Below are 25,434 nucleotides of genomic sequence, written 5' to 3'. Positions count from 1 at the left end.
AAAAGACGACCTGCAGGAGCAGAAACAGGCCATTTGGCCCCTCGAACTTGCTCCACCAACTTAATTGTATTTTCATGTCTGGCCCATATAAAACCTTGACTCTCTTGTTGACCAATAACCTGCCCCGACTCAGACTTGAACATATTCAATGACCTAGCCTCTGATACTCTGCAGCAGAGAATTCTGAAGTCTAATGATCCTCAGAACAAATTCTCTCTCATTTCCACCTTAAACTGTCCTCCTTAAGTTCCAGACTCTCCACCCCCCACCACCCCTTCACCTCCATGAGGAGAAACATCCTTGTAGCATTTCCTATGTCAAATTTCCTTAATCTTATGCTTTCAAACTGACCACCTTTCAATGCTTCTAACCTCCAATGAGTTAACCCATGCAACCTTTCCTCCAAAGACATGAAATACACATACTTAATGAATTGGTTGAAGAGACCATTTGTACTGAAGATCATTCGGGAGGCCTGTGATTCCTCTTGTTGTGAGCGAGACAGTGAAAGTGCATCATCCATGTGCCCCTCTTGGTGTAGTATAGCCTAAGGACAAAGTTTGTTGAGCAAATATTAATTTCAAGAGTGAGAAATCTAATTTAATCTCTGACAACATTTTCTTTTAGGCTTTGGCATTAAATAGGTGGCATCAACTTTGCCACCTACTAAGCTCCCATATGATAGGGTTCCCATGGTGCAGTAATGGCATCCCATCTCTGAGCCAGGTTAAGCCACGACTGCTCCAGAAGTGTGTAATATCTCTGAACAGGTTGATTCAAAAATGTCTGCTTCAATCTGATACAGGTATTCCCTGTTCTTCGAAGGTTCACTTTATGCCACTTCACTTTTACGAAAGACCGACATTAGTACCTGCTTTTGCTAACTGAAAGAAATCCGAAGAGGATTTTTGATTTTACAAAAAAACGGCAAATGTTTTTCCCAAATAAATTAATGCTTCTTTGCTTTACACCATTTCGGTTTATGAAAGATTTCATAAGAACACTCTACTTTTGGACAACAGGGGATACCTCTATTCAATTAATTTTAAAAAAACGAAGATTTAAAAATAAGCTTGTGTCAGGTATGATAACTATGAAGCAACCATTGATTGATGTAAAACCCAACTGGTTCATTAATGTGCTTTAGAGGAGGAAATCTGCCATCCTTACCTGGTCTGGAATACAGGTGATTCCAGACCCACAGCAATGCGGCTAATTCTTAATTGCGCTCTGAAATAGCTTTGCAAGCCACTCACTTCAAGGGCAATTAGGGATAAACAACAAATGTTGGCCTTGCCACAAAATAATAAATTTTTAAAATTTAATGTCAACAGAATTAAATTCTAAATGGGGCATATAACAGGACTTTGCCATGACACATTACTTTCATTTATTATATTCTGCCTCTTTCATATTCTGTAATGTTCATCACTTTGAAAGAGACAGAATACAATAAATTGGCCATTTCATAAACTGTAACGTTTATCATTTTGAAATAGTCAATTTATTTCCAGCAGACATATTGCTATTTGATATGTTCACATATTCATGTTGATCTAACTATTTGCTACTTGAATAAGCAGACATGCATATGGTTGCTTTGGATATGAATATGGATATGAAAACATTTATACATACACAATGTATTATATATATTACTTGGGTAGTAAAATTCATAGAATTGTTGAAGTTGCTCCCAAACAGGTGACTGCTAGCAAAACTGGGTTGAAGAAAAGCAGAACTGAGGCAGTATGTCAATGGTGAGCAAACAACTCATCTTATTAAAACCAAAACATCCGAGAGCCTGTCCACATTCTATGATACAGAAATAATTTCTGGTTAAAAACTAAATTCTATTTATACACTACTTGTCACAGAATAAAATGGCCCAAGATGCTTCATGGGTACATTATGAAACAAAGTAGAGCAATGATATATGAGCAAAAGCTGTTCCTTCTAGATGGAAATGGTCGAGGGTTTTAAGATGGAAGACCAGCCAGGAATGCTTTGGAACAGTCAAGTCGAGAAGTAACAAAGGCAAAAATGAGGGGTCAACAACAGACAGGGTGAGAAGGGGGCAAAATCGGGTGACATCACAGAGGATTAAATAGGAGGTCTTAGTGATGGTATGATTGAGACGACAACAACTTATCTGAGCTGGAATCAATGTTACAAAACATAGCTTAAATCTCAGACTGTCACCAGGGAGCGGGATGAAGCCGTGGAATGAAGTCTGGAGTTTTGTTATGTATTCTTGAAACTATAATCTTATTTCAGCTCTAATTGTCAACTGACAAAAGCATTACTTACTTTCCTCTTCAAGGGTCCCAAACGGACTGTTTTGGTATCAGCTGCAGCGTAAGTCAGCCAAAGTCCGCTGTTCACATGTTGGACAAAGCACATCGACTCACCGTACTTGATCTCAGGAATTCCCATGCCTTCTATATCCCTTTTATGAGCAACATCAATTTTATCCTAAGGAAGCACAAAGTTTGTGTTCAGTTCCAATTTATGATATATATTGTAATTTATGTATTGGTGTCAACTCGGAAAGAGATAATCAAATATTCTTTTAGTCATAGAGCAGTACAAATTGGAAATAGGCCCTTCAGCCCAAACTAATCTATGCTGACCATGATGCCCACTCAGCTTGTTCCAAGTGGTTCATATTCCTCTAAACCCTTCCCATCGATGTACTTATCCAAATGTTTTTTAAATGTTAAAAATCACACAACACCAGGTTATAGTCCAACAGGTTTAATTGGAAGCGCATAAGCTTTCGGAGCGACGCTCCTTCATCAGGTGATTGTGGAGGGCTCAATCGTAACACAGAATTTTTAAAATATTGTTATTGTACCTGCCTCAGCCACTTTCTTTGGCATCCATTCCATATACACACTACTCTCTGCACGAAGTAGTTGCCCCTCAGGTCCTTCATAAATCTTTCCCCTCTCACCTTTTATTTTTGTTCCTGACAATGGCTTTTGGAGGCAGAATGAAAACACCTTTTTGTACAATTTTGACGAAAAGTGTCAGTGTATTGTTACTGCATTTAAACAGAGGCAGAAGTAGCATTGTGCATAGATATATTAAGCTCTGTATAAATGTAAAACTAAGAATAAAGACAGTAGCGAGAATCATGATATCTGGCTTTAAGTAGGTAACGTTCAACCAGAAGGACAACATTCAGATGGTGAGAAAACAATGATTTAGAGATGCCGGGGTGGGACTGGGGTGTACAAAATTAAAAATCACACAGCACCAGGTTATAAGACACAGAATTTATAGCAAATTGCTATGAATTGCTGTGGATCTTATACTCCACAACCACCTGATGAAGGAGCAGCTGTCCAAAAGCTAGTGCTTCCAAATAAACCTGTTGGACTATAACCTGGTGTTGTGTGATTTTTAACTGTGAGAAAACAACATCTTACACATTATTCAACCTGAATGAGTGACCTATCAGAGGAAGCATTAAACCATTCACAGATATTTCTAGAAATCACTTAGCAGTTAGACCGTAAGATGTAGGAACAGATGTAGTCCATTCAGTCCATCTAGTCTGTTCTGCCATTTAGTGGAATCATGGCTGATCTGATAATTCTCAACTCCACGCTCCTGACTTACCCCATGAAACCTGATGCTAAATGATTAGGAATCTTTCAGTCTCAACCCTCAACCTCAACAGCTCTGGGTGTAAAGAATTCCACAGATTCACCACCCTTAGAAAAAAAAGGTTGTGCATCTCCATTTTTATAGACAACTCCTTTTGTGGAGATGATGCACCTGGTCCTGAACTCTCCCACCAGGGGAAACAACCTCTCTTCATCTAAAATAAAGATGCTAGAGATTTGAAATAAAAACTGAAATTGCTGGAGAAACCCTGCAGATCTGGCAGCATCTAATGGGAGAAAGTAGAGGTAGAATGTTTTCTCTCCACACCTATCCTGTCAAGCCCTCCAAGAATCTTTTATGTTTCGCCTCCAACTGACACAACTTCACGTCATAAGGAAATCCCTCCATATGTAGTGTCAGCTTAATCAACTTTCTCTGGACTGCTCCAATGGCAGTATATATTTCCTTAGATAAGGAGCACACGAATGTTCAGTGTTCCAACTGTGGTCTGACTAGTGTCTTGATGTCCCTATTTTTATACTTCATTCCCTTTGAAATAAAAACCTATTGTTCCATTTACCTTCCCTAGTAACAGCTAAATATTCATTCATGCATGATGACCCCCAAATCTCTTGGGGCTGCAGCTTTCTGCAGTCATTTCTCAGTTGAATAATATCCAGCCCTTCTATTCTTCCAGCCAAAGTTCATAACCTCACATTTTCTCACATTACGTTTTATCTGCCAAGTGTTTGCCCACTCATTTAACCTGTCTAGACTCCCTGTACTATCCTCACTACTAGTATTTACACCTTTCCTTGGGACTTCTGCAAACTTGGGTGATAGTAAGCTCACTTCTCTCACCCAAATCAGTAATAAATAGAATAAATAATTGTGGCTCCAGCACTGATCCAGCTCGAAAAAAAAACCTAAAACTGCAAATGCTGGAAATCAGAAACAAAAACAGAAATTGCTGGGAAAACTAAACAGGTTTGGTAGCATCTAGGAATAGAAAGCGGAGTTAATATTTCAGGTCTGCTCTAAAGAAGGGTCACTGGTCTCTCTGCAGATGCTGCCAGACCAGCTCAGTTTTCCCAGAAATTTCTGCTTTTACTTCTGATCCCTTTGGCACTCCATTAGCTACAGACTGACATCTGAAAATGATCCCTTTATCCTAACTCTGTCTTCTATAACATACTCAATGCTCACTTCATGCTAATCTATTACCTCCATCACCCTACTTATTAAGTAGCCTTATGTGTGGTTCTTTATTAACTGCCTTTTGGAAGTCCAAACATATTACATCTATTGGTTCTTCTTGTTCCACTCTGTTTGTTACCTCCTCAAAGAACTGTATTAGATTTGTCAAGCATGATTTCTCCTACATTAAATCATGCTTATTACATTATGTGTTTCTAAATGCTCTGCAATTACATCCTTTATAATACATTCTTAACATTTTCCCCAAAACACGTTAGGTTAACTGGACTATAGTTATTGATGTCTCGTATCCTTTTTCTGAAGAAATGTGTTATATTGGCAATTTTCCAATCCACTGTGCCTTTCCCAGAATCTAAGGATTCTTGGATTATTATTATCAATGCTTCTACTATCTCGATAGCTACTTCCTTTAATGTCCTGAGAGACAACCTAATAGGTCCAAGGACTGAACAGCCTTTAACCCCATTAGTTTCCCTAGTACTTTTTCTGTAGTGATATAGTTATTGCACTTATTTCCTCCTAACCTTTAACCCCTCAGTTTCAGCAGAGTAGAGAAAATGAAGACAGAATATTGAATGATAAAAGGAAGGTATGTAATTCATATTTTAAATTGCATTCGAATGCATTCTCCCACACATCACTGTGCCCATTTGTACAGTGACCTGCTAATCAAGAAAAAAAGGGTGAAGGAACTCTATATTCATTAGCAATTCCTGGCCTATTCATTAACAATCCATCAAAAATATGCAAGAGTGGGCTAAGACTCTCGGCCACAACACTTAGGTGGAACTGAAGAGCTACTCAGAGAATGCCACATGCAGCAACATAGAAAAAAAAGAGTGGAATGTTGTGGAGTTATGCAAGGCTGAGTTAAAAAGTGACAGAACAAGTCTGAAATGTGAGCAAGGTAAAAAGGAGAAGTTGCAGTGCTAAAAAGGAGTCGGTTTCATATTGGAGCAGCTGGACACCTTTCATCTACCTCAAAGATCTATTTCAAGCTTGATTATCTTTGATCATCACACATTTGATATAAGCCTTGTTCAATTGATCACAGTGAGGAGCAGCATTGATGACTTGATTTTTCTCCTCCTTACTAACTCTAGTGGCTAGATTTTTTTTTGTTATACTCAATTATATGACTGTGTGGAGTTTGCATGTTCTCCCCGTGTCTGCGTGGGTTTCCTCTGGGTGCTCCGGTTTCCTCCCACCATCCAAAGATGTGCAGGGTCAGGTGAATTGGCCATACTAAATTGCCTGTAGTGTTAGGTAAGGGGTAAATGTAGGGGTATGGGTGGGTTTCGCTTCGGCGGGTGGGTGTGGACTTGTTGGGCTGAAGGGCCTGTTTCCACACTGTAATCTAATCTAATCTAAATCTAAATTATGTAAGCAAGAAGTTCCAATCCTTCTTAACAAGTTGGCAGGTCCTTAATGCTATTCCACTAAAATGTCATTAAATTAGCAAATGCCATAACAATTTTCTGTCTGTGCAGGAAGCTTGCAATAAGTTAGAATTTTGAAAACAACTTACTTCCGATACTCTCCCACCCCCCAAATTTTCACTCACCTTTGAGATACGGAAGCAAAATGAGGTGATTTTGGTGTTTGATTTGTCTTGATCAAAAAGTAAAAGTCCTTTCTCCTCATCCAGACCCAAGTATTTGCCTGTTGTAACATGCCGAATGCGGAAAGGCTGACCCCATTTCATGTGTCCACCACTCCAACTGTTGAGTAAAAGATCAATTCTTCAGAAAGCAGAAGACAACTAACATCTCTTTTACAGCGTCTTGAAGCAAACAAAATATACAATTCATGTAGATTTTCCATATAGAATTGCATTTTATGCTATACTTTTGAAGATACATTGTGGCATGAGGATTATTTGATTCCCAAGTACTAGGTAATAATAATAATAGAATGTACCAAGTAGAAAAAACACTTGTGCTAACAATTAATTAAGTAACAGATGTCATATGATACCGGTAAAAGAGTCATAGATTTATGACCAGGGATAAGTGTGCTTTCACTTGATTACTAACAAGGATGCTAATTCAATGGTATTAGATACTTAAGTGTGATCCTAGTAAATGCATATACTTGTCACAAACCTGGATTTCTATTTTAAGAAAAGGGATTTCAATCACATTTATTTGCATTTTAATTCACATTTAGGAAAGCAGATGACGTGCACCAATGAAACAATCTGTAGTTAATGGAGTTTTCCTCTGCTACTACTAGCAGTCACCATAGGGGTGCTCTCTTACTAGAGAGAGACCACTGGTGGGGAGTTTAACCTGAGGGTCATCACCCCTCAAGTGAGGGGCAGGTCTGAGAAGGCTGAATATTCACGATGACGTCAGCTAGGGTGGAATTGAACACGCAATGTTCATGTCACTCTGCCTCACAAATCAGCCATCCAGCCAACTGAGCTAACCAACTCAGTACTTCAATAATTGGCTCAATGGTCGCATTGGTCAAATGGTATGAAGCAGTTAACACATTGCTAGCATTAAGGGCAACCTGTACTGCTGTCTCAAATGAACTTTGACACTGCCACTATTTGAGTTTATTAGCTATAGATTTCAAAATTGTAAAACAATTTCCAGACTAATTCAGATAACATATCCTCTAGAATCTGTAAAATTAAACTTGAAAAGCTTCAAGAAAAGATCATTCAAGTCATACAGTTCTGCTTTACACCTCTACATCTCTACTCTTTCCTAACTCTCTAATTATACACACTTTAAATAGGTTAGATTTCTTTTCCGCCACCCCGCCCCGGAAAATGACGTGGAATCTACATTTCTGTGAACCAGTCTAATCTCTTTACCTGATGCGTAATGGCTCCAATCTCCACAAGGATCTTGCATGGCTGCACACTGCACCACCTTCATAATGAACTAATCTGCAGGGCATGAAAAGGATATTTATTCACAGAACTTGAAAAGTATTATGACCAACGTGAATTTCAAAAGGTAACTATTTTGTTGTCTTGCTGATCTAATGACAATCAAATTCAGATAATTATGAGAATTACTTCTTTGCTTCAACATATTTCAATGCATTTGATTTTTCTAGTATCTTTCCTTTGATTGTTAATTTATTTATTTGTTCATGGGATGTTGGCACTGCTAGCTGTGCTGGCATTTACTGCTCATCCCCATTTTGTGCAGAGGTCAATTACAAGTCAACCACACTGCGGTGGGTCTGGGGTCATATGTGGGCTGGATCTGGTACAGACAGCAGATTCCCTTCCTGAAAATACACAGATAGGAAAAGTTGAGAAGGATATGGGGAAAGTGCAGGGAAATGGGGCGAGCGTGGATGGACGTTTTGGTCGGCATGGACCAGTTTGGACCGAAGGGTCAGCCTCCATGCCGTAGGACTCTATGACTCTGTAAAAGGATATTAGTGAACCAGACAGATTTATACAACAATCAACAGTGGTTGCCATTAGGCTAGTTTTTATTTGTTCCAAATTTATATTGAATTAAAATGTCGTTATTTGCCATAGTAGGATTTGAACTCAACCTCAGAACATTAGTCTGGAGGTCTGGGTCACTTATCCAATAACATTTCCATTATGATACTACTTCTCCATTTTTGGAAATACAACCTTAATTTTCTTTTCACTCAAAACAGAAGCAAAATACGGAACAAAAATGTTGTAATGTCTATACAGAATACTGCACCTGTCCAGAAAGAAATAGTTTTCTTTTGGGCAGCAGACAAAAAAACAAATGTCATACTTTTTTAAAATAACTTTCATGGGATGTGTGTGTCACTGGTAAGGCTAGCATTTCTTGCTCATTCCCCAATTACCCTTGAACAGAGCGCCTTACTAGGCCATTTCAGAGGAAAACATTGACTGTGATGCTGCGAATTTGAAGACACAAATGGGCCAGACTGAAACAGGGAATTAGTGAATTAATGTCTTTAGTTTCATGGTCAATATTTGAGATAGATTTTTATTCCAAATTTTTATTAATTAATTAAATTTTAAAATTTCACAAATTGCTTTGTTAGATTTGCATTCCTGCCTGAGCCTCCTGATTTCTATCTCAAATGATGTTATCGCTAACAATCTCCCTCAGACTTATATAGAAGCTGTAAGATTAAATGTTCTCATAACTCAGTTGTGGAGAGTGTACTGATAACGCAGCCCCACTATTCCACTAACAATCACAAGGGCGGATAGAACTTGAGATCTAACACTTGGAATGCCCAAACATCGTGAAACAGGGATTCTTTAGTCCATTGGCATCAGGTCATTACAAACATGAACAGAAAGTAATGCTAAACATGGAAGACACCATATTTACATGGAATACACTTGTAGTTTACATCTTGCTGAAGAAATCCTTTACTGTCTGATCCTTCTACCTCCTTCCCTGAAGACACTCTCCAGAGAAGGTCCATTCAACTGTATCAGCTAATCGGCACATTGGAGGGATCTTGGTTGTGGAGGCAATGATGATAAGGGGCCGAAGTGGGTCTTTGGCATGAAGCAGCTGGCGCAAGGCGATCTGTGGTGAGTTGGCTGGTGAGATCAGATGCGGTCGGCGGCAAGGTGTCTGACAAGCTGGACTGGACTGTAGCAGTCGGCGGTGAGACGGCATCACATAGAAGTGCATGCCAGCACAGAGGAGGGAATCAGCCCAGCACCGGGAAGAGATCAAGCATAGCGCTGAGGATACTGAGCCCATGTGGGGAGATGTAGCCCTCGTGGAGAAGCCCAGCATGAAGCATCTGCAGGCCCATAGCTAAAGAAGAACTATAATTTTTTTTGACTTTATACTAAGAACTGTAAGGTTTAACTTTTAACTTATTCCTTTATTTTTCTACTTTGTACCTAAAATTTTATACCTAAGTACCTTTGTACCTAAGATGGCGCCCGGAATGGAGAGTTTGTAAACTTTTCATTGTGCTTCTGTATTTCTGTACTTATGTACACATGACGACAAATGTAATTCTATTGCAACCTGCTACTATCCCAGCTTTCATTCTCAGTGGCCTTCCTCAGCACTGTCACTTGCTGCTGAAGGTTGGATAATACACATTGCTGCTTGAGACTTGCCATCCTTGCGACTTCGTGTAAAAGCACCCAATGACTGTTTACAAAATAGTTGTGAGATTAGCACGTTCAATTGCACTATGATTACTAGAATATGTGTGGCAGCTCTTCTTCTTTAGTCATCAATCCAGACAAATGGCAGTGATTGGGGTAAATTCAAGCATTTTCTCAAGATGACCTACTCAGCCCCTTATCAGTACTGGTACGTTCCTAAGGATACAAGTTCTCAGCAGGATCACGTTCAGGTCCAGCTTGGTCAGGTGTCCAAAAGCTGTATGATCAGCAACAGTTGGGGCGGCACAGTGGCTCAGTGGTTAGCACTGCAGCCTCACAGTGCCAGGGACCCGGGTTTGATTCCAGCCTCAGGTGACATCTGTGCGGAGTTTGCACATTCTCTCCGTGTCTATTTGGGTTTCCTCCGGGTGCTCCTGTTTTCTCCCACAATCCAAAGATGTGCAGGTTGGCAATGCTAAATTGCCCATAGTGTTAGGTGCATCACTCAGAGGGAAATGGATCTGGATGGGTTACTCTTCAGAGGGTCGGTCTGTACTTGTTGGGCCAAACGGCCCGCTTCCACACTGTAGGGAATACAGTCTCAGTGTTATTTCAAATTCTGCCTCCCGGCAGGATATCCCTATGTCATTTCCCCGTGTGGGAGTAAGCTTCCCCAACACTGGACGCACCCTTCCAATTCACAGCACCCAAGTAACTACTGAATTCCTCATCACTACCTCGTTCCATTCACTCATGCCAACATACACCAAAACTTCAGGTTCTGCATGGATTGCCTGTACATCATCCACCAGACTCTTGGACTCAAGCAACTTCCCTCTGAATCATTTTCTGAGATTGTCTTGCATCTAGCTAATGGTTCAACATAGATATGGTAACCTGTATTCAGTCACTTAAATGTCTGTATGGGGTTCCAATTCCTGATATTCCAAATTTTGGAGGAATATTCCTATGCTGATCAGAAGGTCAGCCCTGTCAGCTTTGTGATCGTTTGATGATTTTCATCTCAGTCCTCTTGAATGTCAGCTTGAATGCCTGGTTTAGTGAAATGGTGTGACGAGCTCAATGAGATGGTCCATGGAAAGGAGTATATCTTGTTTAAAGAAGAGACAGTGTTGAGATAAGCTGGTGGACGAGTGTGGGGTGAATTCTTAGCATAAGCCACCTGCGAAAGGTATTCAGGCTACTTTTGCTAACTCTCGAGAGGCAAGGTGATTAGACAGTCACGTAGAGTATGGGTGAATCCTTCGTACTGCCCATTTCCTTGCGGATGATAAGGGGTGACACGGTTCTTGGCAATATCACAGACTTTGCCAAAATCCTGTAGGATCTTGCTCTCAAAGTTGCATGCCCAGTGCGAATCCAACATTGAACACCAAAACAGGCAAACAAATCACATACTAATGCCCTTGCTAGAGTTAAGGCCTTTGGTCTCAGGTGCAAATACCCTTGTAAACTTGGTGAGTACAGACAGTGTGTTCAGTCTTGTTACTACTCAAATCACTGAGTGTAAAATCCATGGCAAGTACAGCTAGAAGTCTCAACAACCCCATATGCTGGGGTGAAATCGCATCACTGTTTTTGCCTCAGTACACCTCTCAATTTCAGCAGTAGTGATCAATAACTTCCCTACCTTTCTCTGGTCATAGCAATCATCATTACTCTAGTTGGCTTTCTGTTTGGTCACGAACACTTGACACTGATGGGAAGGATGAGTTGCTTCACTTCTATGTCCTTGTCATGAACCAGCGAACAGAGGACTCCATTATCTTCCCTTGTACTCTCCCATCACCACACAGTTTCCATGCTTGTTTGAACCCATTTAGCAGCTGGCTCTGCGATAGAACATAAAACAATATAGCACAGGCACATGCCTTTTAGGCAACATGTCTGCGCCGACCATGATGCCATTCTAAACTAATCCCATCTTCCTGCACATGGTCTGTATCCTGCTATTCCCTGATGGAGTAAGTCAAGCCATCGAGTAACGATGCAATCTACTGTTGTCCATATCAATCAGCCAAAGCTGTCTGAGGTCGTCTTTCAAAAAGAAGGCAAAAGTGAAACCACGACTGTTCTGGATCTCACTCATAAGGGGATCAGTGATATTTCACTAAATTTTAGTTCATAGGGAATTGGGATCAGAATGCTGTCTTTAACTTAGAGCATGGACATGGCATCAGCTATAGCTTCCTTCAGTCAATAAGGGATATGTTCCCACCTGTTATCTGTCTTCCAATTAAGGGCATCAATATTTGCATTACTTGTGTTTGATCTAAACTGGATGTGAAATCAAAACTGGAGTCCACTGGGTCTTTGTTGCTCCAAACCTGGTGAACACTTTGAAGTAGTTGAGTGGATTGTTTTCTCTAAACAATTAACACTCTACACTGATCAGAATGTCTTTGAATGTCTGGGAAGTAATTCAAAACAAAGCTAGAAATGTGAGTCTCATGCTGAAGTAATTCTCCATATTCCCTAAATTGACTTGCGACTCTGAATGTTATAAGCAATAACTGTTTTTTCCTGCCCTTAAAGCCATGGGTCAGGTAGGGTGCATTTCAGATGGTCAGTGCACACTCGATAGGCTGAATGGCCTCCTTCTGCACTGTAGGGATTGTCTGATTGTACAAATAAGGAACAAAAAAAGTTTGACACAAACATGGGTCAAAACATATAGACAGGTAAAGCCAATTCTGGGGATCAAAATTCAGACCATATAAGTAGAATGAGCTGGTCCCCATAGTTCTTTCGATTTTAAACAATGATAATTCATGGTTGTCCACAGAGCAATGGTCAATCTTCAATTCAATAGCCAATGGTGTGACCCTATGACTTTTCTTGAATTGGAATTCTTCAAGTCACTAGGTTTTTTTTGTCTTTTTCCACTCGGAGAAAGAGGAAGAGATGATTCTTATTCGCAGGCTTCTGAATATCTCTGGATGCACTGTCTTACGGGTCTGTGAACCACAACATTCATAGCAGATCCAAAACGTTGTTGCTAGACAGGTTTTCTTTCACTCCAACATTCTTAGTGATGGTCTGTCTCAAAGTACCCACCTCACTGTTCCAAAAAGCAACATAATTTTGTGTATCTAAAGTGTACAACATGCAATCCCACTTGACACTCCCAAGGTATAGTGTATAGCTATGTCCAACTTTCAATTCCAATTTCTAATTTAAAAGGGGAAAAAAGTGGCCCTTTTCAAATATCCTCATGAACTATTTCATCAATCATCCAAATTTGTGTTTGCAATTTCCTCAATTCCCCCATTAATACTGGAAACATTGAGCACTGACATATTACTTTAGCAGGTGGAAAGGAAATCTAACATGAGGATATCACACACTTAAGCAATTCCAAATACTTTGTGACAATTTAAAAGTCTACAAAGATTGCATTCCCAATTTATCTGCTGCAGTAGAGCAAAGAAAGAGAAGGTAAAACAATAAAATATATATTTTCAATTTGTTTTTAAACCACTTGAGAACATGCATGTCCCATGCTTAGGAAAGCGATATTTTCAGATACATTGGCAGCTATTAAGCAATAGTCTGAATTTTAATGCAACACTTTTCCTTAAAGCAGGGGAATAGTATTCAGTATTGTTTATATGAAGGGCATAAAGAGCAACCTTGGTGTTGTAATAATTGTGAGACTATCTGAACAGCAAAAAAAATCTTTTTTAGAACAGTGCACATTAACATCCATCGCAAAGATTGAACTGATTAACCTAGTCTTAGGCCATGGTAACTACCATTGACAATAGGTGGAATGAATGCTGCCTGCCATTGAGTAAGTCTCATATCAGCAGTAAAATCAAATTTCCGCTGAGAGTGCCCAAATTATTTATGTGCTTGCCTTTATTGGTCAGGGCATTGAGTACAGAAGTTCGGAGGTCATGTTGCGGTTGTACAGCATATTGGTTAGAACACTTTTGGAATACTGCATGCAGTTCTGGTCTCTCTGCTATAGGAAGGATGTCATTAAATTTGAAAGGGTTCAGAAAAGATTTACAAGGATGCTGCCAGAGTTGGAGGCTCTGTGCTATAGGGAGAGGCTGAATAGGCTGGGGCTGTTTGTTCTTGAGCGTCGGAGGGTGAGGGGTGACTTTATAGAGGTTTATAAAATCATGAGGGGCATGGATAGAGTGAATAGCCAAGGTCTTTTCTCCAGGATGGAGGAGTCCAAATCTAGAAGGCATAGGTTTAAGGTGAGGGGGAAAGATTTAAAAGGGACCTAAGGGGCAACATTTTCACGCTGAGGGTACTGTGTGTTTGGAACATACTGCTGGAGGAAGTGGTGGAGGCTAGTACAATAACAACATTTAAAAGGCATCTGGATGGGTATATGAATAGGAAGGGTTTGGAGGGAATATGGGCCAGGTGCTGGGCAAACAAGACTAGATTAATTTAGGATATCAGGTCAGCATGGATGAGTTAGACTGAAGGATCTGTTTCCGGGCTGTACGACTCAATGACACTATGACTCTATGACACGTCATTTGTTTCAGTTCCAAAAGGTAATATCTGTAACAGCTGAGTTTAATAAAAATGAGGATACTGTCAGTTAATAAGATAGAGGCTGCCAGATTAGGAATTTTAATTTTTTTTCCCATTCTCATGATTACCAATAGCATTTTATAATGTCCTAAGTAGTTTAATCAACCTGTTCAGATATTTTATAACCTATGCTTCCTCTGAGCTGTGCAGTTCTACTCATGGACCTCAGAGATCTGCGTAGAAGAAAGTCAAGTTAGTGGGAACACTGGTGATGACACACATCTGCCACAGGTGAGACATAAGATGTGCAGGTCAGGTGAATTGGCCATGCTAAATTGCCCGTAGTGTTAGGTAAGGGGTAAATGTAGGGGTATGGGTGGGTTGCGCTTCGGCGGGGCGGTGTGGACTTGTTGGGCCGAAGGGCCTGTTTCCACACTGTAAGTAATCTAATCTAATCAAAAAAAACCCAAAATTCCTGGCCCAAATGTAGGAGACCACCCTTGCACTGTAACAGCAGGTCATAATGTTCTGTATCTGAGAAACTGGAGGCAATCCACGTGGAATGTTAGCTTCGGTCATGCTGGAAGTTCTGTTGTCAAAAGATATTGCTCCTACATCATAAACAACAACTCATAACAAATGGAGTGGCTCAAGCAAAGCAATTTTCTAAAGTACAACAAATACAAGTAGAGTATTCCAAAATAAATTCAAGAAAAAAAAACCTTATTTCTTCCATGTCATTTTCCATCTTCAACTTGGCAGCATCATGCTGGGATACAGTACTACAGGTGCAAGTGAACCTTTTTTAACATGTGGACCAGAAATCAAGCTAGAACAGAAACTCAAATAAACTAGAATAGGGGTGGGGAACTTGCAGCCTTTTGAGGAACTAGTAGTGGCCTTCTGCCTCGTTGTCCACAAATACTAAATCCGCCTTTTTAAAATCCGTGTACCATTTTTAAAAATTTTACTCATAACCCAGTCATGTCAAAAACTGAGAAATAAAATTAAAGCAAGTGAACAGTGTATTCAATGAAAATGGGAATTGCAGTATTACGCAGTTGCAGTGAAAGATAAAGTGACGTGTTTGCTCTGCGACACTATAACTGCAACAGTGAAGAAATACAATGCATATCAGTATTATGCAACTCATAAGGACCACAAATACACTAAACTGGAAGGAGAATCCCAAAAGTCTGCACTTAAGAAAATGAAAGATCAAAAGCAGTAGCAAGTATTTAAAATGATGTCAGGACAAGGGAGTGACATCAATGAAGCAACTTATAAAGTAGCATACATACTTGGAAGAAGAGGCAAGCCATTTAGCGATGTGTAAATCATAAAAGAATGCATTGTTGAAGTTGTAGGATGTTTAGATTCAAATAAGGTTAATAAGTACAAACAACTACCTCTTTCAGGAAGGACCATAACTGATCAGCAACATGAATTAGCCCTCAATGCAACAGAACATCTTCATACAATATGCCAAAGCGAAGGCACGTATTATTCGATTGCCTTCGATGAATCCATTGACATTACTGACTCAGCGCAGGTGTTATTTTTCATTCATGTTATAATTTTCATTGCCACAAGGAGTTAATGGCTTTGGGTACCCTTACCGCAAGGACATGTGAAATTGACATCTTCACTATCTTCAAGGAAAAATGCTGTGAAGGGAAACTGAATTAATGTCATTTAGTAGGTGTATGCACAGACGGTGCTCCTTCCATGATGAAGGATTTGTTGTGTTACTGCAAAAAGAATTGCCAGATCCATATATTTTGATTTCCTTTCATTGTCTTTTGCGTCAACAGAATTTCTGTGCCAAATCTACTATTTTGAGTGAGACATTAAAGAAAGTTATAGGTATTGTAAACTACATTTGAGCAAATGCATCAGTGCATCGCCAATTTCGCAACATGCCTCAGCTTGATGATGAAACGTTCAGTGTGGATCTGCCATATCATTCTAAAATACGCTGGTTGTCACAATGACAAATACTTGTAAAACTTCTATCTTTGCGAAAACAATCATAAGATTTTTTGAGGAACTGAATGAACCATGTTAATTGTCAAAAGAGGATTTCTTCAGAAATGTTGCATTTTTGTGTAATATAATGTCAAGGTAAAAGTAAATCTATATATGATACGCAGCTAAAACTTCAGGCATTTCAGAAGAAGCTGACTTTTTCAAAGTTCTCCTTACCCTCCTGAACTGGCAAAGATAATTAATGAACAGGATACAAATCATTAAGGAAACACATCGTGAAAGAATACACAGCTGTTCTGGACTCCCTGATTAAAGATGACAATGAAAGGCCTGCAGATTTGGAGAAACATGATCTCACACTGAAACTAGCTTTTCAATCGCACTTGCTTGATGCCTCCAAAGCACCTGATGACTTACAGATGGAATTGATTGAGGTCTTAGAAGATAATATTCTGAAGTCTCTATTTGAGGCTAAGAAGGATCCCATTGAAATATGAAAAGATGCTGTTGAATATCCACATCTCCACCAACATGCTCATCGAATGCAGTCTTGTTTTGGTACAACCTACTGTTACGAATCAACATTTTCATATGTAACACAAATTAAAACACACTTGGGATCTCAGATGACAGATGTTAACCTGGAGGACCAATTAAAGTTGTGTTCAACGATTTTGGAACCAGATATCTAATTCCTATCGTGCAATAAGCAATCACAAAAAAAAGTCATTAAATGGTTGTTTTTCACCTATTATTAGCTCTATTGTCAACTTTGCAAACAAATAAATGTGTTTTTGCTAAATTTTAATTTGTTTAAAGTCCTCATATATATGAGCAGGCTTTAATTAAAATTAGTAAATACATTGACAAAAATATGACATACTGTTCTACATGTTAAATTCTCAGCATGCAACCTAATAGGATCTCAGTTAAATAAAATAAAGCCATCCAATGTAAAAAGGTTCCCCATACCCAATCTAGAACAATCTTTCATCACTACTGAGTACTTCCAATCTTTTCTGTATTTTATTTTACAGAATCTAACATTTATTTTGTTTTGAGCGTTACACTAAGTAAACGTAGATTTTGACATGCCCTCTCCTGCTGGTATAGGAGAGGGAGGATGTCAGAACAGCATGGGTAACCCAGACATCAGGATTCCTCTGCACACCGAGGACCCATGAAGACGACACCATTAGACTGGTAATTGTTTCTTCCTTCACCACACTCCACACCACAAAACCAGCTTGATTGACAGGTTCAGCTTCCATACTGATGGGAAGATGGATGGTGATCTGCACTGGCAGATTTAAGTGGGGAAGGAATAAAGTGGAAACAAAAAGGTTCACAGCCTTCCTATGGAGTCCTAACTCTCTTTCTTGGCATAGATTGGTAAAATAAAACTGCGAATCAGAAGGTTGGAAATGGGTCTGGGTGAGAATTCTAATTTTAAAAACTTTAGCAACTCTCCCCCAAATAGCCTGTGTTTTTTCTGATTAAAACTCCTCCTATAAGTTTCCACCAAGCCACTGAATATTAATTAGATACTGAAGTTAAAACCAATGTTTTCATCCCTTAGCCTGGAGTAACTGATCAACTGTAGTGCCCCATTATTATCCCAACTCAAAAAGGCCAGCTAAGCAAAAACCTGGGAGTAGCTTGCTGCCTTCCTGAGTTGTTTGGCCCAATTCATACCAATTGGTTCATTTTACTAAATGTTATTTGTTAAGGGCTCAATCTGAACATTAAGGATACTTTTATCACTCTTAAAAACTCAGACGCTTTGCAGTTGAAATAAAATCATTTCAGGAGGTGAAATTATTGAGTGGATAAACTGACCTGCGCTGCTCTTCACCTTGATCAAATGCTGCTACAGTGAGACATTCATCCATGTGACCGTGAAAAAGGCGCAGTACATGTCCACCAGTCAAGTACCCTTTGGATAAAAAAGTTGAAGAAAGAATCAAATAATTAATACCTAAGAAATACATCAGACTACATTCCAACATATTTCTTCCAAATATTAGATTAAATATTTCCTTCTAGATAAATTAACTTAAAAGGAATTGGATTAACATCTAAAGAGAAAATATTTGTCGAGCTACATGATGCTGGAATGGGAGTAGCTGAGCTGCTCTATAGAGATTGAACATGGACACAACCGATACAATTATGAAATGATTTACGAGAACATATTAAAGGCTAGAGCAATTTGATGATATTCATAGATTGAAGTATGTGCTTTAAAACTATTTCTACCTTAAACATGCTAACCATATTTGAGATTTTGATCCAACATGGGGAACCAGCTTTAATATGTAACTGACATAAAATCTGCAAATTATAATATACAAATAAAGAGCTTTTTAACAGTACTAATAAAGCAAGTGAATTAATTTAATAAATAGTCATTAACACTTACAGGGGCACAACTTTTAAAAAAACTGGGCATCAAGACCTGGTGTTACATGATTTCAAAGTTGTGATCCTCAAGGTCATGCTGGAATCTCAATGCCTTTGGGACAGTTTGAAATTTTCAAAACGGCCATTAGGGAGGGAGGAAATTGGAAACCTATTTGCTGCCAATTAACAACACATTAAGCTCATTAATGAGCTTGTTAAAGCATCTGCAGTGGACAATACTACTTTTAGTTTTTATTCTTGTGCACACAAACACATTGCAGGGACATTGGCGAGTTAGTTTGAAATTGTGCAAGACTGAATTTTCACAAATTCAGCATAGGCTCAAGCCCTTCACCTGCATTTAGATTGTGCGGCCACTTTCTTAACAATAGCTGGCGTTGGCTCTGTAGGGAGATTTTGCAACAAAAAGCAACCCTGAACATGGCTGCTACCTCATTTGCAGCTGGCGCTTTGCTTACAGCCGTAACCTTATCGCAGCAGCAAGCTCACTCCCTGCCTGATTTCAGTTTAAAAAAGTGATGAAGTTCAGTGTGCAGTCAAGACTGAAAATTCATCCATTTGTCTGGTCCCTAACCACATTTTGAAAATCCAGCTTATATAGATTGACCTTCATCAGAAAAGAATAGGAGCAGTCACACAATGGTAATGGCAACTCTACAACCCAGTCCTACTCACATTGGGGTCTCTAGCTTTTTGGGAGGGCCTTGAATTAGGTAGCTCAATTACCCAGAAAAAATCAGTTGAGGGCTCATCGGCAAATGCAAATTGGAATCCTGTAACACGGTGGCACAGTGGTTAGCACTGCTGCCTCACAGCGCCGGAGACCCGGGTTCAATTCCCGCCTCAGGCGACTGACTATGTGGAGTTTGCACGTTCTCCTCGTGTCTGCGTGGGTTTCCTCCGGGTGCTCCGGTTTCCTCCCACAGTCCAAAGATGTGCAGGTCAGGTGAATTGGCCATGCTAAATTGCCCGTAGTGTTAGGTAAGGGGTAAATGTAGGGGTATGGGTGGGTTGCGCTTCGGCGGGTCGGTGTGGACTAGTTGGGCCGAAGGGCCTGTTTCCACACTGTAATGTAATCTAATCTAAAGATGTAAGAAGTTAATGCAAATTTTGGGTATCAACAGAAGATACACGTGTGCTTCACTCTTTATCCTTTAGTACTCCATCTTATAGACTGATGTCTGTTGTCTTGGAATCCGATTAGGAGGTCTCAGATCCAGAAAAGTGTAGGCACTAAACTTCATGAGTGAACACATTTAGTTCTAATCTTTCCTGACTTAAAAGACATCCCAATCAGAAACAAAAGCAGAAATTGCTGGAAAAAAAATTAGCATTTGTGGAGAGAAATCAGAGTTAATATTTCATGTTGACTGACCTTTCCTTAGAGCATAGAACATTACAGCGCAGTACAGGCCCTTTGGCCCTCGATGTTGTGCCGTCCTGTCATACTAATCTGAAGCCCATCCCACCTACACTATTCCATGTACGCCCATATTCCTGTCCAATGATGACTTAAATGCACTTAAACTTGGCGAATGTACTACCGTTGCAGGCAAAACATTCCATACCTTTACTACTCTCTGAGTAAAGAAACTAGCTCAGTCATCTGTCTTATACCTATCTCCCCTCACTTTAAAGTTGTGTCCCCTCGTGTTTGCCATCCCCATGCTTAGAAAAAAGGCTCTCCCTGTCCACCCTATCTAACCCTCCGATTATCTTGTATGTCTCTATTAAGTCACCTCTCAACCTTCTTCTCTCTAACGAGAACAACCTCAAGGCCCTCAACCTTTCCTCGTAAGACATTCCTTCCATACCAGGCAACATCCTAGTAAATCTCCTCTACACCCTTTCCAAAGGTTCCACATCCTTCTTATAATGCGGTGACCAGAACTGTACACAATACTCCAAGTGTGGCCAACTGTACACAATACTCTAAGAGTTTTGTACAGCTGCAGCATAACCTCCTGGTTCCAGAACTCAATCCCTCTATTAATAAAGGCCAAAACACTGTATGCCTTCTTAACAACTGTCAATCTGGGTGGCAACTTTCAGGGATCTGTGTACATGGACAACGAGATCTCTCTGCTCATCTGCACTCCCAAGAATCTTACCATTAGCCAAGTACTTTGCATTCCAATTACCCCGTCCAAAGTGTATCACCTCACACTTGTCCACATTAAACTCCATTTGCCACCTGTCAGCCGAGCTCTGCATTCTATCTATGTCTCTCTGCAACCTACTACATCCTTCGTCACTATCCACAACTCCAATGACCTTAGTATCGTCCGCAAATTTACTAACCCATCCTTCTAAGCCCTCATCCAGGTCATTTATAAAAATGACAAACAGCAGTGGACCCAACACCGACCCTTGCGGTACGCCGCTAGTAACTGGACACCAAGAAGAACATGTTCCATCAACTACAACCGTCTGTTTTCTTTCAGCAAGCCAATTACTGATCCAAACTGCTATGTCTCCCACAATCCCATTCCTCCGCATTTTGTATAATAGCATTTTGTGGGGAACCTTAGTGAATGCCTTGCTGAGATTCACATACACCACATCAACTGGTTTACTCTCATCTACCAGTTTGGTCACTTTGTCAAAAAACTCAATAAGATTCGTTAGGCTCGACCTACCCTTCACAAAACCGTGCTGACTGTCCCTGATCAGATTATTCTTTTCTAGATGGTTATAAATCCTTTCTCTTATAACCTTTTCCAACACTTTACCAATAACTGAAGTGAGACTTACTGGTCTGTAATTACCAGGGTTGTCTCTACTACCCTTTTTGAACAAGTGAACCACATTTGCTATCCTCCAGTCCTCAGGCACTATTCCTGTAGACAATGATGATTTGAAAATCAATGCCAAAGGCTCGACAATCTCTTCCCTTGCTTCCCAGAGGATCCTAGGATAGATCCCATCCGGCCCAGGGGACTTGTCTATTTTCACACTCTGCAGTATTTCTAATACCTCTTCCTTGTGAACCTCAATCTCTTCTAGTCTAGATGCAAGTATCTCTGTACCTTCCTCGCCAACATTTTCATTTTCTATAGTGAACACTGTCGAAAAATATTTATTTAGTGCTTCCCCTATCTCCTCTGACTCCACACACAACTTCCCACTATTATCCTTGATTGGCCCTAATTTAACTCTCGTCATTTTTTTATTCCTGACATACCTATGGAAAGCAATCAGAATCCAGGTACAAAAATGTTGCAGAATTATCTTGAGAAAGAAACTGTTTTCTGATATTCTAAAAGTCACATTTGAGATTACATTTCCAACTGTGAGTTGAATAGTGAGTTATTGAAACTAATTCAAAAACAAAAATAATACCACATTCATGGTGGACAAATTGCCCCAAACACTGACTTTTCACTACCTTTGCAAATGTTTCTAAAACAAATACTTCTTGCAACAAAAGTGTATCCACTTGACTCCTACTGATTAGTCTCTTTCAAAATAACATAGGGGACCTTCTTGTGACACAGTGGTAATGTCCCTGCCCCTGGATCAAAGGCAGCTGGGTTCAAGACTCACCTACTCCAGAGATGTATAATAACATCCCTGATCAAGTTAAATAGGAAAAATAGATCAAAGTAACATGGGCACACAATCAAATAATGCAAGTTTTGATTGTACCTGCTGTAATCAACTCTTTGATATCCTGTTAGCTGTATCATGATGTGCTTGGTGACTGCTCTTGGCTGCTAGAAATAACTGCTGATTTGATTGGCTTTTTCTCAGCTATTTCTCACACAGCCAAAGAACAAAACACCTGTTCCTTCTGGTTGCATTTTAGAAGCCGTTTGAAGGAGAGTCATCATTCTTAAAATAACTTTCTAAGCCAAGAGATCTAAGGAAAAAACACCTCAATATTTGTCACATATTTGAAGCCATTTAATGTTCTGGTCGATCACGGTTTCAACATTCCCTTCTCCCTAATAGTAAAATATTTAACTTTGAAACTCTTTTCATAATGTAAAAGCCTTAGTCTCAAGATCAAGATAATCTTGACTGAACTTGATGTAGTCATCATTGGTCCTCTGAAAATAGATTATCCAAAAATGGATATAGAATTGTAATATACAATATTAACTATAATACTGATCCATGCAAGTTTAAAATATTTACTTTAGTTACAATGGATTACGTTTGAGGTATTTCTCGATCCCCAGTTGACATTACTCATTATGGTTTTATATTGCCTTGATAATTAGAGTGATTGTTCAACAATTAATCTCAAATTCCATTCAATCTTTATGCAGAGGTATTCCTTTAAGCTATGCACTAGTTTTGAACCTATATCTGCAAAGGCCTATCTGTCACACAGCTTGGAATCATCAATGACTGGCATGATGCTATGAGAATCCCTCTTATTTCTGAGTAGTGTGAACAGGTGTTTGGAAATGTGATTAAACAGAATGTGCATATGCAATAATCCTGAACCACATTCATGATCTCCATTATAACCTCTATGTGGGTGGATTTAAACTATATAATTACAGCACAGTCAACTAATTCAGCAGTTGCATCATTTCTAATTTAGAAAGGCAGTATTTTCAAAGCATCAACATTCTTCTGCTGACAGTGAAAACTTCTCTCCAAGTAAAACTGACTCTCAAATCAGAATAACAAGTGTCAATCAATATTTGGCAGCCTCATGTGATTTGCTTGCAATTTATTATGTAATCCAAGAGCTGCCAATCAAATGATTAGCCCATGAAAGTTATTAAAGATCTACAGTAGGTTTGAGAAACAGCTTCATATCTACATAGTCGAAGATAAATATTTTCTCAAGTGCAACATCCATGAGAAAGCTCAAGTTCCTCTGTAACAAAGTTTGTTGGATTAGCAACTAGTCAATTCCAATTAAAGTCTATTAAATTGAAACTTTTATTATAAACGGTTGTTAAGCTAACCATTTAGTTCTGCAACTGATTATATGTCGTATTTCTTTACTAACCTTCAGCCAACTCACAGCCTGAGCAGATAGGGTTCATATTCCAAAGTGTCTGCATAAAGGATGCATCCACCTGTAAATCTCCACTGGCACAGGATAAATGCTGAGAAAAGAAAGTGTATGTAGAGAAATTAATAGCATCATGTTTTCTTGTTTGCAGTAAAGGACACTTCACCTGACAGAGGAACTAATAATTTTCAGACTAATACAAGTGATAAGCAATGTACTTTCACTGGCCTATGGTTCATTGCTTCCCAACTTACTTCTACAATCTTGTAAGTACTGCAACTGGCATTAATTACCATAAAATCAGTTGTTTCTCAATCAACTGAATGCAGTGAGGAGAACCATAAGAGTCATTTGCACACGTTACCTTAAATTGGAAAATAGTGTTCACTTTAGTCTTCTATGGGTAATAGAGTTAAGGAGAATCCAAAGGGTTTTTACAAATACATTAAGGACAAAAGAGTAACTAGGGAAAGAATAGGGCCCCTCAAAGATCAGCAGGGCAGCTTTTGTGTGGAGTCACAGAAAATGGGGGAGATACTAAACGAGTATTTTGCATCAGTATTTACTGTGGAAAAGGATATGGAAGATATAAAAAGTAGTGAAATAGACGGTGACACCTTGCAAAGTGTCCATAATACAGAGGAGGAAGTGCTGGATGTCTTGAAACGCATAAAGGTGAATAAATCCCCAGGACCTGATCAGGTCTTGGAGTCATAGAGATGTACAGCATGGAAACAGACCCTTCGGTCCAACCCATCCATGCTGACCAGATATCCCAACCCAATCTAGTCCCACCTGTCAGCACCCGGCCCATATCCCTCCAAACCCTTCCTATTCATATACCCATCCAAATGCCGCTTAAATGTTGCAATTGTACCAGCCTCCACCACTTCCTCTGGCAGATCACTCCATACACGTACCACCTTCTGCATGAAAAAGTTGTCCCTTAGGTCTCTTTTATATCTTTCCCCTCTCACCCTAAACCTGTTCGCTCTAGTTCAGGATTCCCCGACCCCAGGGAAAAGGTCTCTTTGTTCAGCAACACTCCCTAGGACCTTACCATTAAGTGTATAAGTCCTGCTAAGATTTGCTTTCCCAAAATGCAGCACCTCACATTTATCTGAATTACACTCCATCTACCACTTCTCAGCCCATTGGCCCATCTGGTCAAGATCCTGTTGTAATCTGAGGTAACCCTCTTCAATGTCCACTACACCTCCAATTTTGGTGTCATCAGGTGTATCCAAGAACTCTGTGAGAAGCTAGAGAAGTGATTGCTGGGCCTCTTGCTGAGATATTTGTATCATTGATAGTCACAGATGAGGTGCCGGAAGACTGGAGGTTGGCTATAGTGGTGCCACTCTTTAAGAAGGGTAGTAAGGACATGCCAGGGAACTATAGACCAGTGAGCCTGACGTCGATGGTGGGCAAGTTGTTGGAGGGAATCCTGAGAGATAGGATATACATGTATTTGGAAAGGCAAGGACTGATATGGGATAGTCAACATGGCCTTGTGCGTGGGAAATCATGTCTCATAAACTTGATGGAGTTTTTTGAAGAAGTAACAAAGATTGATGAGGGCAGAACAGTAGATGTGATCTATATGGACTTCAGTAAGGCGTTC

The 25,434-nt window shown here is 39.7% G+C and overlaps 1 protein-coding gene across 1 annotated transcript in view; it reads right to left on the bottom strand.

Annotated features, from left to right (window-relative positions):
* The window catches only part of LOC122542710 (ryanodine receptor 1-like), a 393,921-nt gene that overhangs the window by 279,986 nt on the left and 88,501 nt on the right, over nt 1–25,434 (bottom strand). Inside the window, exons 8-13 of the mRNA XM_043680690.1 lie at nt 23,805–23,904; nt 18,248–18,344; nt 7,661–7,735; nt 6,398–6,554; nt 2,311–2,475; nt 426–547 (exon numbers count right to left, since the gene is read on the bottom strand). Of these exons, the coding sequence (XP_043536625.1) occupies nt 426–547; nt 2,311–2,475; nt 6,398–6,554; nt 7,661–7,735; nt 18,248–18,344; nt 23,805–23,904 (716 nt within the window). The remainder of the gene's footprint in view (nt 1–425; nt 548–2,310; nt 2,476–6,397; nt 6,555–7,660; nt 7,736–18,247; nt 18,345–23,804; nt 23,905–25,434) is intronic.

Source organism: Chiloscyllium plagiosum, chromosome 41 (genome assembly GCF_004010195.1).
Source record: "Chiloscyllium plagiosum isolate BGI_BamShark_2017 chromosome 41, ASM401019v2, whole genome shotgun sequence".
NCBI classification, from domain to species: domain Eukaryota; kingdom Metazoa; phylum Chordata; class Chondrichthyes; order Orectolobiformes; family Hemiscylliidae; genus Chiloscyllium; species Chiloscyllium plagiosum.
This window is presented reverse-complemented; position numbering and strand designations above follow the sequence as displayed.